Consider the following 15,238-nt stretch of genomic DNA (forward strand, 5'->3'; position numbering starts at 1 on the left):
TGATAGAATCAGGGAAGGGATATCAGACCCTTAATTTCATTCCCTGTTGATTTGTGGGGGATTTTTAAGAAAAAGCTTGAATTGTATCTTGGGTTTAAATTCTGGAAATACAGGGTTTGGGTGGATAAGTGAAGTTGCTTGTCTTTCAGAGCTGATTATAAATTTGAAAGATAAAAGGTGAAAAATGAGTAGATATAATTTAGATCATTTAAAAGATAAACAATTTAGATGACAATTATTTAGATCATGTGATCAGCAAGCTATAACCCAGGAACCAAATGTAGCCAGCTGCTAGTTCTTTTCTCTCTCTTTTTATTGTTAATCCTTGCCCAAGGATATTTTTCCATTGATTTTTAGGGAGAGTAGGGGAGAGAGGGAAAGACAGAGAAACATCGATGTGAGAGAAACACATTGATTGGTTGCCTCCTGCATGAGCCTGGACCAGGACCTGGGGCAGGGAGGAGCCTGCAACCAAGGTACGTGCCCTTGATCGGAATTGAACCTGGGACTCTTTGATCTGTAGGCCGACACTCTATCCACTGAGCCAGACTGGCTACGGCCAACTGCTAGTTCTTGTAAATAAAGTTTTATTGAAAATAGTCACACCCATTTGTTACATAGTTGCAACAAAGACTGTATGGCTGGCAAAGCCTAAAATATTTACAATCTATCCCTTTACAGAAAAATTTTGGTGACTCTTGGTTTGGATGGTGTATTTGATTCCTGGGACTGTCAACAAATTACCAGATTTGATGGCTTAAACAATAGAGATTTATTCTCTTGCAGTTCTGGGGGCCAGAAATCCGAAATCAGGGTGTTGGCAGGGCCTTGCTTCTTCTGAAGGCTCTAGAGCAGTGGTTCTCAACCTTCCTAATGCCATGACCCTTTAATACATTTCCTCATGTTGTGGTGACCCCCAACCATAAAATTATTTCCGTTGCTACTGCATAACTATAATTTTGCTACTGTTAATGAGTCGTAATGTAAATATCTGTGTTTTCCGATGGTCTTAGGCTCTACAGCAGCGGCTCTCAACCTGTGGGTCGCGACCCACAGGTTGAGAACCGCTAGCAGGGTCGCCTAAGACCATCGGAAAACACAGATATTTACATTACGACTCATTAACAGTAGCAAAATTATAGTTATGCAGTAGCAACGGAAATAATTTTATGGTTGGGGGTCACCACAACATGAGGAAATGTATTAAAGGGTCGCGGCATTAGGAAGGTTGAGAACCACTGCTCTAGAGGATCCTACCCTTTCTTCTTTCAGCTCTGGTAGCTCCTGATGTTCCATAGGCTGTGGTAGCAGAATTCCAGTTGCTGCCTCCAACCTCTTCTGGCCTTCTTCCTGTGTCTTTTTGTGTTGTGTTCTGTCTTCTCCAATTCTGTCACTTATAAGGGTACTAGAGGACACAGTGCACGACATTCGTGCACTTGGGGTGGGGGGACCCCTCAGCCCGGCCTGCGCCCTCTCACAGTCTGGGACCCCCGAGGGGTCCTTAGCACTGCCGTGGAGGCAGGAGAGGCTCCTGCCACCGCTACTGTGCTCACCAGCCATGAGCCTGGCTTCTGGCTGAGCAGCGCTCCCCCTGTGGGCGTGCACTGACCACCAGGGAGCAGCTCCTGTGTTTAGCGTCTGCCCCCTGGTGGTCAGTGCGTGTCATAGTGACCTGTGGTTCCGCTGTTCGGTCGATTTGCATATGAGGGTTTTATTATATAGGATTTGTCATTGTATTTAGAGCCCACCCTAATCTGCAATGATCTTTTCTTGAGACCCTTCTGAGGTTCCAAATGATCTATCTTTTGGGAGAGGGGGGCCTACTGCAAATTGTTTTGAAGACTTGGTTTTGACTTTTTAGACCACATTCTATGTTAAGAATAGCTAGCTCCTGGCAAGTTTCCTTTGGAAACCTATGAAGAATGTATTCTCAGCAATAGGTTTGTTGATCTGCTAGGGAGGGTATTAAATTTACTTTTCAAGGACAGGATGATATAGGCATAGGTAAAAATCATAGAAGACAGACTCTATGGTGCAAACATAGCAGGGTGGGAGTAGTACTAGAATATCACAGGAAAAACAACAATACTAAAATATTCACAGGAAAGTGATGAGCAGTGTCTAACACTTCCTGTTTTCATCAGTATCACCTCAACTCCCACTTACCCAAAACAGCAAAGTGAATTTGGAATTTGAATGAAAGGTAATTGGCACCAAAATAAGATTAGAGTTTTGAGGACTTGGACTCATGACTGGATTATGACAGTGGTAAGTTTTGACAAATGGTGAATGATTCAAAATAAGTAGATTTCCTAAATGAATGGAGGAGTAGCAATGTAGAATGTGTACAGTGGTGTGTGAAGCCATGAGTCTGAGACTTGACTCTGGGGAGATTGTGTCACTATGGGAATACACAAGCCCATGCAGGAAGGGTCTGCTGTGTTCTTCGTATGTGAGCGCATGTGTAAGCCATGGTAACTGTAGTAGATATGTATCCTTCTATCCCTTGGAAGTTTCATTTAGCATATTGGTATATTTGGAAATGTTTCAGAAGTGATATATGCCCATGGCAAAGCGTCAAATAGTAGACGTGGGATTCCATTGTGGGTACTGGAGCTGCAGGGAGATCCTCTTCATTATGTAATTTGAGGGATCCTAGCCTAATGCCTATATCCTCACCTGTGTACCTTAAAATGAAACCTCTGATTTAGATTTATGGAGATAATCAGAATAATTAAGCAAGAATGGTTAGAAGTGGATTCAACTAGGGTATAAGTAGTACAAATTAGTGTAATAGACTTTTAAAAAAGTTATTGGGACTGTAGATCAGGGATTTGCTGAGGACTGGGTGTTTCTTGATTTCAGTATATGTGGATGCAGAGCAGTAACACTGAGCCCAGTCCAGGATTCAGGCAGCTTCCTGGAGGACAAGACTGGATGAAGTCTGTTTGCTTTCTAATCAGATTCTCTTGTCTGTAACTATGTATGTCCTGAACACCAAACTGAGAAGTCAGGAAGCCTGCGGGTGAAAGTTTTCTCTAACAAAGGATTGTGTGCATTAAGTGCCACCCAGGTTGTCATGTACGCATAGCTTAAATAGTTTCACGGAAGGATTAAAATTCAACTACAATTAGACTTTAATGTTCTATTTTTTATTGGCAGCTATCTAGAATATATATATATATACATAAGGAAATAAAATGGGATAAAGTTTAAAACATTTAGCATCATTAGCTTCTAGTCACTAAATGCGCATAGCAATGCCCAGCCCTCATGATGACTGAACTGCTACCAATGCCCGCTCTCCTTCCCACTTAGATACTCAGGGTGTGGGGTAGTATCCCCTCCTGTGAGGATCACTGGGAAATGAAATATTGTTAGGGGCTGTATTAGAAGTGTGTTTGCATGTAAACAGTAATTTCAATAGGAAGTTAGGCATGAGCAGGGTAGGAATGTCACCAGGGCAGAAAGCCCCTGGTACGTAGCAGTGGACAAAACTGGGAAGACAAGGACCTGGCTCCCAGAGTGACCTTTCCTCCCCGAGAATGTCCTTAGTCATGTGGTAGTCCCCCTTAGGGGAGGAACAAGGGGGTCAGAGAATAGCCTCTTTTAAGTCCCATACAAGCTCTTGCACGACCACACCCTTAAGCCACATCCAAGTCAAGTCAGTGAGGTTCTGGCCACATCAAATAATCTTAGCAACAAAGCCTAGGGTCTGTTGGCAGAGTTTTGGTCAAAGCAGAGAGAACTCTAGGCCTCAGTTGTGATTCAGTTTCAGACCCAGAAAAGCACTATGGCCAGGTAGGGTGATGCCATGGCTGACATCAGGACCAGCTGCGATGACTAATGCCCTGCCCTGGCACAGACCAATCAGTAGCGCACAGGATTCTGAAAGGACATACCGGGAAAGCGGATGTATATTCTATTGAGATCCTCCCCTAAGATCCCACCTTTAGAGAGTGGATAAAAACCCTCAGGACGGAGGACCCAGCATGCTCATTCTCTCCTTCTCTCCCCATATTACTGAAGACTGCAGACAAGCCCCAACGCCTTTCCCCAGGGGCCCACCCCTAGCATACCTCTGCCTTTCCCTCTCTTCTCCCAGGTGCATTCTCTCTACTTTTCTTTTTCTTAAACTCCTAGGGCCCTTCTTTTGCCTCTGTAATTTGTTTCCTGAGTCCAAACAGGGCTCATGAGAGACCAGGTTCCTCGGCACGGAAAGAAGAGGTTTGGGGGAATAAGTGTTCCCTTAAACAATTGGGAGAGGTAACCCCTAAAATCTTTGATATTTTCCAGTCATTCTTATGACATCCCTTTATAAAGCTAGGGAATGTCGTCTTTTGAAAAGGAACGTGAAGATATTAACCCATGGGACATACACCTAGTCTATTTATATTAATTAGTGAATATGGTGGTAAGATACAGTATGCCCATGAATTGATTTTTCAAATTTGATTCAACTCAATAAGGTTGATTGATACATATATTTTTAAATATATTTTTATTGATTTCCGAGAAGAAGGGAGAGGAAGAGAGATATAGAAACATCAATGATGAGAGGGAATCTTGATTGGCCACCTCCTGCAGCCCTTCGCCCCCGCCCCCCTGGGGACCAAGCCCCAACCCAGGCATGTGCCCTTGATCAGAATCGAACCCTGGACCCTTCAGTCCATAGGCCGATACTCTATCCACTGAACCAAACCGACTAAGGCTGATATTTTTTTTTTAGATTTTAGTTCTTAGTGTTGGTATCTTTAGATTTCAAGTTCATATTGCCACTGAAATTCTATTTAGCTTTATGTAGGAGAAAATATTTTAATGGAATATCAGTCTATATCTAAACAGTGTCCCTGATGTTAATATGTGTCCAAAAATGCATACTGTTTGAAATACTGTATTCAAGAGATACACTATTTAATTCAGATTTGTGATCTTAGGCATTAAAAAAATGTTAGTATAGCTGAGTTTTAACTGGAATGTATATCATTTGATAGTCCAATTACAAGTTCTGTTATAACAAGAACTACTGAAACTTGTTTTCATATTAAAGACCTCCAAATCCAAAGGAGAATGTTACTCATTTTTTTATGAACTTTTTTTCCTACTGTACTATTTTATGGAGAGGGTTTGCTGGGGGTTAATTTGAAACTTAGAACATCAATCCCTTGTTCGTTTCCTGAGTGGGCACAAAAAGAGAATGTGGGATGTCTTGGTTAAGAATTGCCCATGTAGAGACTTAACATATATTTTAGGAGGAATATGAGTAAATATAAGTCCATAGGCGGAACTTATTTACTGATAGGATAATGGCCCTGGGTATAACTTGTAGCTTTATGGTGTCATTGAATTTTCAGGTAAGAAATTAATAATGAAATGATTAGGAATTCCTGATACTGTCTAGTAGAAGTAACACTTAAATCTTGTTGAACAAATTTTCCTCATATGAAAAACTGCAGCTAAGGTTTTGGCCACTTGGTACGGTTGCCTCAGCGATGGACTGCTAGAGTTCAGTGGTGAAGGCTCAGGTTGGCTTCTGGGCTAGTCTCTAGAGCAGGGGTCCTCAAACTTTTTAAACAGGGGGCCAGTTCACTGTCCCTCAGACCGTTGGAGGGCTGGACTATAGTTTAAAAAAAATATGAACAAATTCCTATGCACACTGCACATATCTTATTTTGAAGTAAAAAAACAAAACGGCAAAAACACCTGCATGTGGCCCACGGGCCGTAGTTTGAGGACGCCTGCTCTAGAGCACTGCGTCTGTTCTACGCACAGTCCTTCTTTGGAAGCCATTGTGGTTGAAAACACTTAAAACAGTAGCTGTGAAATTGGTTCAGGATCACTGAAAAGATGGCCAGCCCGTATTATTGAAGACTACGGACATGCCCTGGTGACATTCCAGAGCATAGTTTTCATGCCTCTTTTCCTGTCTAAATGAGAAAATGGAGCTCTGGTTAGTAATCACATCCTCCTGTTTATCTAATTTTCAGCAGCTTTATTGAGATACTAGAGGCCCAGTGCACGAATTTGTGCATGGGTGGGGGTCCCTCTGGGTGGCCTGCAGGGATCGGGCCGAAACCCACAGTCCATCGCCACCTGCAGCTCCTACCTGCCACTCCTGCTCATCCTGGTCCCACTGTGCCTGCCACGGGCTCGCGCCCAATCAGTCCTGATCAGGAGAGGCTCGCGCTGCCGCAGCAGCACTCGCCAGCCATGAGCCCTGTGTCTGGCACCCTCCCAAGGGGAGTGGCCTGCGGGATCGGGCTGAAACCGGCACTCTGACATCCCCCAAGGGGTCCTGTATTGCGAGAGGGTGCAGGCCAGGCTGAGGGACCCCAGTGGTGCACGATGGGGCTGGGGAGGGACCATGGAAGGGCTCCAGGGCATGTCCAGCCCATCTCGCTCAGTCCCAATCAGCCGGACCCCAGCAGCAAGCTAACCTACTGGTCAGAGCATTTGCCCCCTGGCGGTCAGTGCACATCATAGCGATGGGTTGACCAGTTGACTGACTGCCCCCTGGTGTCATAGGGAGCAGTTGAGCCGCCTTAGCATACTACACTTTGATTGGTTGTTCTGCCATTCTGTCTATTTGCATATTACCCTTTTATTATACAGGATATAATTCCTATACCACACAATTCACCGATTTAAACTGTCCAATCAGTTGCTTTTAGTGTATTCAGAGGTGTTCATCTGTTACCTTACTCAATTTTTGAACATTTTCATTAGCCTAAGAAGGTAACCTGCATAGTTTAGCTATCAATCTGTTCACTTTCAAAAAAAAAAAAAAAAAGGACTTTTTCTGGAAATCACATATCAGCCTATATATAGTAAGCTAAACTATTAGCAAAGATATTATAGCTGTTGTGTGATTTTTATGTAGTAATGAAATATCATTCATTTTGTATCTTAGGGATGCTAGCAATAAATGTTGTATAACACAGTGTGATCATGAACATGATATCCGTTGCCATATTTTATTGGTTAGAAGCAAGTTACAGGTCCCATCTGTGCTCAGAGAGGAGCTTACACAGAGATGTGAGCACCAGGAATGTGGAGCTTAGGGACCACCGCAGAGCCTCTCTGCCATAGCCTTGAATTAGTGAATACTTCAAAATGCTGCTTCCAGTTTACACACAATTTTAATTACCTTTCTCCAGCTCCCTCAGCGGTAGACTGGTGCTGTATATTTCACCAGTGGTTAAACTGTACCATACAGATGGTGTTTACTTGCCATTGATCATAGAACAATAATCACTATGCGTGGAACTTTTTGATGTTAGAATATTTCCTGGCTTAATTTGTATACTTCATGGAAAAGGTTACTGAGAAAATTAGTCTCTGAGCTTGGTGTACTTGCCTGGGTCTGATTTCCATCCTAAAAACTTCGTTCAGGCTTCACATCCGTTCCTGACTGGTCACTTAGGCCACTAATTTCCGGGCTTCTGTGACTCTAGATTCTAGAGTCTGAGGAATACCGGTGAAAGTATTTGGTAAACTGGAAACTTGTATGAATGAAGGCTGGTATTATGACATGTTAATGTTATGATTTGAGAATCTGGCTTTTGGTATGCTAGTTCACTAAGTTGTTATTTTGACAGTGTATTAATCTTTGAACTGTAATCTTGAATCTTGGCTATTATTTTATCACCTTGAAGAGGTTTGATTTATTTTTATTGTGGTATAATTGACATTATATTTATTTCAGGTACATGATTTAATGATTAAATATTTGTGTATATTGTGAAATGATCAGCACAATAAGTCTAGTTAACATCCATCACCATCAATAATTACAAATTTGTGTATGATGGGAACTTTAAATATCTGTACTCTAGCAACTCTCAGATATATAATACTCTATTAACTATAGTCACCATGCTGTACATTACATCCCCAGGCCTTGTTTATTTTATAACTGGAAGGTTGTACCTTTTCACCAAATCTTGGTTATTATTAATATTAGTGTATGTGGTTATTCTGGAGCACTCTTAAAATTCTAAATATTTTGCCAAAACCGGTTTGGCTCAGTGGGTAGAGCGTCGGCCTGCGGACTGAAAGGTCCCAGGTTCGATTCTGGTCAAGGGCATGTACCTTGGTTGCGGGCACATCCCCAGTAGGGGGTGTGCAAGAGGCAGCTGATCGATGATTCTCTCTCAACGATGTTTCTAACTCTCTATCCCTCTCTCTTCCTCTCTGTAAAAAATCAATAAAATATATTTAAAAAAAAATTCTAAATATTTTGAGAACTTTAAAAATAGCTACAAAAACCAAAAACTCTGAGAAACGTTCATAAATGTTGGAAGAAGAAAAATAAAAAAACAAGCATGTAAACTTTTATTTGTATCTCCAGGTGAGATTTAAAAAAAGATTCTGATCATTTAATATGAAATTGAAAAAATGTAGATGATACTCAGTGGAATGTTTTCTTTATGTATGTTTCACTCTAGTTGATGCAGTTTTTTCCTACATATTGCAGTGTATGTGTATGTGATGAAAGAGAGAGAGACACACACACACACACACACACACAGAGGGAGAGAGATTGATTTTGTAGTTTTAATTGGATTTTTTTTTTTTTTTTAACGAAGCATGGTTAGAAGTTAATATGTTCTCTAGGTTGGGATTTTGGAGGTGAAGTTTTTATTTAATGAAAATCTGTAATGAGTAAGCGCTTTTGTCCATAAGTTATTTGTTTTCACTCCATTGCTTTATCTAACGAACAAAGGCTAAAAGTTTCAAATTTGAATAGCACATGACAGTTTCATCTTAGAGCCAATGGAATACTCATTTAGCTTTTCCCCTTCCTGAGCACGGCATTATCATGAACACGGCAGTACACTGAGGTGCAAGTTCCTAAACTCTGTCAGAATCACCCGGGGATCTTTAAAAATATGGTTTCCTGCCTCTTGTCCCTAGATATTCTGATTTAACTGCTGTAGGATCTAAAAAATTCTCCCCAAATGATTTGAATGTGCAGCAGAGTTTGTGAACAGCTGTACCCGGATTGTGGACCTGGAATAAATAATGTTGGGTGAGGTAGGAAAAGAACTTTTTGAAAATGGGGCTTATAGCTCTTGGGATTCCACATTTGATAATACAGTTTGCAAAGTTTGGAAAAGATCTGTATTTGGAAATAAAAACTGGTTTGCAGAATTAGGTTCTTCAATAAATGGAAATTGGTTTTATAAATCCCATTAAAGCCGTGTTTATGGATTACCTAAATTTCAGCCTTTCTTAATTCAGTGTGTAAAAAATCAAGATAATACAAACAAAAAACTCCCAAAATCTGGAGGTCAGACTGTTTTAGTAAATTATGAGAAAACAGATTTCCCACACATTAATCGCTGCTAGCTAAAATAAGTAAGTCAAACCCTATTTAAAATGTGGAAATTGCTTTTCAATATTTTAACAGAGAGAGACTGAGAACACACAGCATCGAATCGTCAGGAAAACTGAAGATCTCCCCTGAACAGCACTGGGATTTCACCGCAGAGGACTTGAAAGACCTGGGAGAAATCGGACGAGGAGCGTATGGTTCTGTCAACAAAATGGTCCACAAACCAAGTGGACAAATAATGGCAGTTAAAGTAGGTGAAGCACATAATTATTTTTGGAACTTTAATCTGTTAGGTGCAGTTTCTTGATGTAGTAATACTACTATTCTGTTCTTACTACTTTGTGGTAAATGTGGGTGTCTATAAAATTGTTTCTTCGAATTCTTTGAGAGTGTTTTGTACAGAGATTGTCTTATTGGTGGCACGTTTTCTATCTCTCTGGAACCATGAGTGTATGAAGTATGCATGTTCACTGCACTTTTGGCATGATGCATTAACATGTTTTAAACTTCAGGCCCTTCCACGGCCCAGGTGAGTTCAGGCCGGGCGGCTGCCCCCCTGGGAGCAGGGCAGTGCTGCACTGAGCCAGGCGGGAGCTGGAAGAAGAGGCAGCGCACTGGGTTGGGCAGGGTGCGGGGCTAGGGCTAACAGCAGTCTTACTGAAGGTTTCCTGGAAACCACGCACATGCTGTTGCCACTAACCTCAACCTTACTCGGTCCTGACCGGCTCGGCTTCTGTTTGTTTATTTCATCTCCACTCAGTACTGCCCTGTTCCCTGGTTTGGAAGATGTATTAAAATGTAAACCTTGTGATAACGCTGTCACATTCTGTCCTTATTGTGAGTGTCATGCCACTTAATATGTTCATTAAAAAAAAAAATCAAAGAGTGGCCAGAAATGGAGATTGGCCCATAGATTGTACCTGGCAGGCTTGTGTTGGCACCTGTAATGAACTGATGGTTTCCATCCCACTCTTAGTTGGCCCATATAATTGTAATTTGTTCACTTGTTTGTTCCAATGTTTAATGAATATTTGCTCTGTGTAAGATATTTTAGGAAAATTGACAGTTGGGGTGGGGGGCAATTTAAAGAAAAGTAAAAAAAATAAGATATGGATATACTGTCATTGAATTTAAAATTCTTAGAGTGATAAATAATGTTCCAGTTTGTAAGAATTGAGAATGGGTTTGCAGACTAAGCTAACTATCTTCCTGTTAATTCCCTATTTTGAGAGTTTATCAAAGTAGCTTGATGAGAGGAGGAGCCTCAGTTTCTGACTTGATTTTGGGGAGTGGATTTATATTATATTAATATAAAAGGCTGCCTGTGTTGAAGTTTATTGTGAGCAAAATGTTGCTATTTTAGCCTCCTTCATTGTTGAGCATTTCTTTTTGCTGGGTCATTAAAACTAATGAGAAATTAATGATGGAAAACTATGATTTTCTCTGTAGGTTCTTATCTTGGTCATATTTTCTAATGTGATGAGATCTATAGACTTTTTCTTAGAAAGGTGCAGACATGTATGAAATTTTGCATATAACCCATAGGCCTCTAAAGATGAAGATGCTAAGATCTTTGCTCTGGATTATCTGTTGAAATAAAATGTTGTTTTTCTTAGAATAAATTGTTTCTCTTTTGATTTTGTGCCACTGCAGAGTAAGTGGAAGGAAAGTCATTTTATTTAGACTCTTCTGCATGAGTATTGCTTTGCCCCACGTTGTCTGTTCATAACATCCGCGTTTACTTAGCTGGGCCTTAAGGGAAATCTGCCCTCTGTAACTAAGTTCTGACCCAAACACTAGGGAAAGCACTTTTAAGTAGTCATGTTCTGCTTTTTTCAGTTTGTGCTGTGTGTGTTCCCCTGTGCTAATTCACATTGGGATCTGTTTTAGTAATCTGGACTGGCTTAGTTACAGTTAATCGGTTTTAAAGGTAAATAAGATACTTCATTTTGACGTTAAAAATGTTTTTCTTAATTTGATAACCTTTGGAACTGTATAATGCTGACTCAAGTTTTGAAGGAATTTAAAAGTGAGGATAGGAAATTGTTGCCATTTGTAATTTGACCTTATTTTGAGAACCTCTGTTGGGATGCTATTCTGCATATATGCATAACCCATGGACACAGACAGTAGTGCTGTAGGCGAAGGGGGTGCCTAGGGGAAGTGGGGGGGGGGAATTAAAGGGTGAGAAAGGGGGACATATGTAATACTTAGAACAATAAAGATAAAATTTAAAAATCCCAACTCTTGCCCTGGCTGGAGTGGCTCAGTTGGTTGGGTATCATCCCATGCACCAAAAGGTTGCTGGTTTGATTCCTGGTCAGGACACATGCCCGACTGTGGGTTCAATCCCTGGTGAGAGCAGGCAGGAGGCAGCCCATTGATGTTTCTCTCTCACATCAGTGTTTCTCTTTCTCTCTCCCTCTCCCTTCCTCTCTCTCTAAAAATCAATAAAAATATATATTAAAACAACAACAACAACAACCCAACTCGTAAGAAATACTTTAAGGCAGTTTTGGGACCTACATACTGGTAATGGTCACATTTGATACCCTGAATTCTTGAGCATGTGTGATAGTCTAGCATGAGGAGGATGGTAATATACATATTAACCAATGTATTGATAAGGTGTATTTGATGACTGATATATGCCATCTATTATAAAATACATATATTGTTGGTCTCTTTGAAAAAGCTTAACCTTTCATCACACCTAAGACAGTTTGTTCCCTCATTCCTTAGGCACACAAGCCAGATTAACAAGTACAAATACATAGAAGCAATGTATGAATAAGGAGTTTGATTTGACGTGTACATGTAGAAAGTGAGTTACTGAGCACCCACAGTTTTTAGCTCTGAAAGTAGGACTGTGGAGATATATAAACGAACTATGAGACCATGGTTCACAGTGCTGTGAGTTTTCCATTGCAGTGGGTGAAATGAGAAATACACTTGAAGTAGCCCTGTACTAGTGTTTTAATGTGCAATTTGGGACTTTAGAAGGATTACTTTGTTAGATATTAAGCTTATCCTGGAAATCATCCTTAAGATTTACTTGCAGTATCTGTACCAAAATGAACTGTGATATTAACCTGATAGTTAAATAGTTGTTATTTCTCATTTTTAATTTTGAGGGAGGGAGCCCTTCCCCAAGTTTATTTTGCCAAATATAAGAAATGTTTGAAAAGACGACTTCTTAATTACCAGAAATAATTACCTCCAAGACTTAATCTAAAAATCAGTTCAGATATAATAAATCAGGTTCAATAAGATAACACTGTAAAAGTTATACTTAAAATAATTTTTTGACCTTTGACCTGAGGACAGTCCCCAAGCTGTCAGTGTGGTGCTGTGTTAGGACGAACAATTTGGAAAATTTTAACCCTTTAGTTTTAACTGCACACACCTGAGGAAACGGCCTTCTTCTTTCCGGCATGGTGGCGACAGGACTGGATTACGTCTGCCTGAATGACAGCATCACAGGGCAGCCCTGGGCAGAGCCCTTGTCACCACAGGGCCTTCTAGAGCTCAGGAAGGACAACCTTCGACTGGCTGGGTACTCCAGACTTTGGTCAGCATCCTCTGCAGATAGCATTTTATGCCCATTTTGCATGATGGTGGGATAGCCACTGAATGAAGACATTAGACATGTACATCGCTGTCCTATAACAGTAAAGCAGGTGCCTGGCTAGCTCTCTGGCAGGGTTAATCATAGAAAAAGCCCAACATTCAGAGCAAACGTTGGAAGAAGCACTCGGGATTAGCTTTTTGAGCCAGGATTAGAAACACCAGGAGAGTTAGGTCCACGGATGATCAGAACCAGGACCCAGGAATAAACAGTTGGGGAGAGTAGCTGAAGTGCTGTGGTTCAGGCCTGTGGGCTAGAATTGAGTGGAGTGACACACACATTGCTGACAGGGAGGAATGATCTTCGGGCCTTGACAGGGAGCCCCCACCTGGCCCTGCCTGCAGTGTAAATCCTGCTTGCGTTGACTACCAGCTTCCCTAATGTTTCCTAACAGACTCATGTCCATGTTGATTTCCTTAAGGCATGCGTGCCCTGCTCCTGTTTGTAGGCTATGAGAGAAGAAACAGGAGAGTAGAAAAGAATGAAAGTGAGAGGGAACGTAAGGGAAGGAAATTGCTGAGACTAAAAATGGAAGGCAATGGGATTGTTATTTGGAGGGTTAATGCTGAAATAAAGCTGTGATCTCATTGGAGATTGGAACTAATATTGGACAGGTAGGTGGGGCTAGGAAGTTATGTTAAGGCTGTCACCATTGATCATTATGAGGACCTTTTAGTCTTTTACTTGTGAAATTACTTGAGTTAATAAGAAAGTCAGGTTGGCTATTTGAGGTTAGGTGCGTAGGCCAGACTGAATTTGTGATGTGACCTTGTATTTAAGGGTTCAGGTGTTTTCTGTTTCTTGGTGATCTAACTTGTCTTATTTCTTCAACACTCAGTGTGTTTTCTCCACTCTTCCAACTCTCCTGTTGCATTGATTTAAGTGTTCCTGATCCTGGGCTGGTAACCTGACCTCGATTCCTGCATTACTGCTTCTCTTTGGTGTTTGGATCTTGACTTCAGTGTCCTTGATCTGGAATTGAGACCTGTGTTAACCCCTAGGACTGCTGGGAAGGATCAGAGCCCTGCATCTGACAGTATCAGCATCCCACCGCTGAGCCCTCCCCTGAGCAGTGTGGTGTTCATCTGCTCATTAGGAAGGCCTCCTTGGTGCAGGTGGTACTGCCAGTATGGGAAGGCAGGGGTCAGCAAAGTATAGCTTGGCTTGTTTTCCCCACCACTGCAGGGGCCCTGCCATTTCTGTGGGTGGGGAGTGTGAGCATTATTGGAGAAGGTTCATTTTAGTCTTTAAATGTTGGTGTTGCACATTGTTTTGAAAGTGCTAGAATGATATTGGAAAAGCTTTTTTCTGATAGTATGGAGTGCTTTGTTAGGCAATTTGGTTGAGTTTCGAAGGCCACAGTGCTAGTGTTTGATTATCAGATCACTTGTGGGATACACAAGTCATGGCCATCTTGTTTTGAATTCACACTGACTCTAGTGTCTTAGGCTCTCATTTGATTGGCTGGATCATGTGGCTTAATTAAGAAATACATGATTGATTGAGCTGTATTATTTTAGGCTTCCTAGTGTTGCATATAAAAAGTGTAAGTGGATCACCTCCAGCACTGGGCAGATCTCAAGGACGTGGCAGGGCTGCCCTCTGGCCAGCCTTGGTTTTGAACTCAGGTCCCTTGTGTATTTGGGACTGGAACTTCTAGTATACATGTGTTTTTTTTGCTGTTGCTCTTAGTGGTTTTTAGAGTGTGGTTTCAGAATTATATATCCACCCCAATAAATTAAATAGACAAAATTAGTACTATTCTGGTTGATGTAAGGGGGCAAGAGGTGGGAAATCTGCCTACCCCTATTTGAAAGTCCTTTTGGCATGACCTCTAAGAAAACCTTTGGGGTCCAAGTAGGACAGTTTGGAAATGGTTGCTCTAGGGGAACTTTAGTCAACCACTATGTGTTTCTGAACATTCTAGATATCTAGTTTCTGAAACTCTATCATCACTTGGTTGATTTGACTGAATTGTGACATAGTACCACATATCCCAGCTTATATAGTTACTTGGAGAAAAACATGTCTTATCACACCTCATTCTAAATGAGAGTCATCTAACCAATATTTGATATACCTCTTGCACATTTTTCTGTCATTCTTTGTTGTCTTATGGCTGTTTCTCTAAAATTGGTTATACATCAAATTTTTACTCTTCTCTCACTTTTTTGTTGTTGGTACTGAAGTAATGATCTGTAATTTATGATCTGTATGTAAGCCCTTAAAATTTTAATGCTAAGATTAACATTGTGTCCTTTACATGTGGGTGA

General features: G+C 41.1%; 1 protein-coding gene across 5 annotated transcripts in view; it reads left to right on the forward strand.

Moving 5' to 3' along the window:
* The window catches only part of MAP2K4 (mitogen-activated protein kinase kinase 4), a 112,146-nt gene that overhangs the window by 54,963 nt on the left and 41,945 nt on the right, over window positions 1-15,238 (forward strand). For all 5 annotated transcript variants that reach the window (XM_079798922.1, XM_079798924.1, XM_079798923.1 and 2 more), the window contains one exon: window positions 9,413-9,587. In XM_079798922.1, coding sequence (XP_079655048.1) covers window positions 9,413-9,587 — 175 coding nt within the window. The remainder of the gene's footprint in view (window positions 1-9,412; window positions 9,588-15,238) is intronic.

The sequence above is a fragment of the Cnephaeus nilssonii genome (genome assembly GCF_951640355.1).
Source record: "Cnephaeus nilssonii genome assembly, chromosome: 19".
Lineage (NCBI taxonomy): Eukaryota > Metazoa > Chordata > Mammalia > Chiroptera > Vespertilionidae > Cnephaeus > Cnephaeus nilssonii.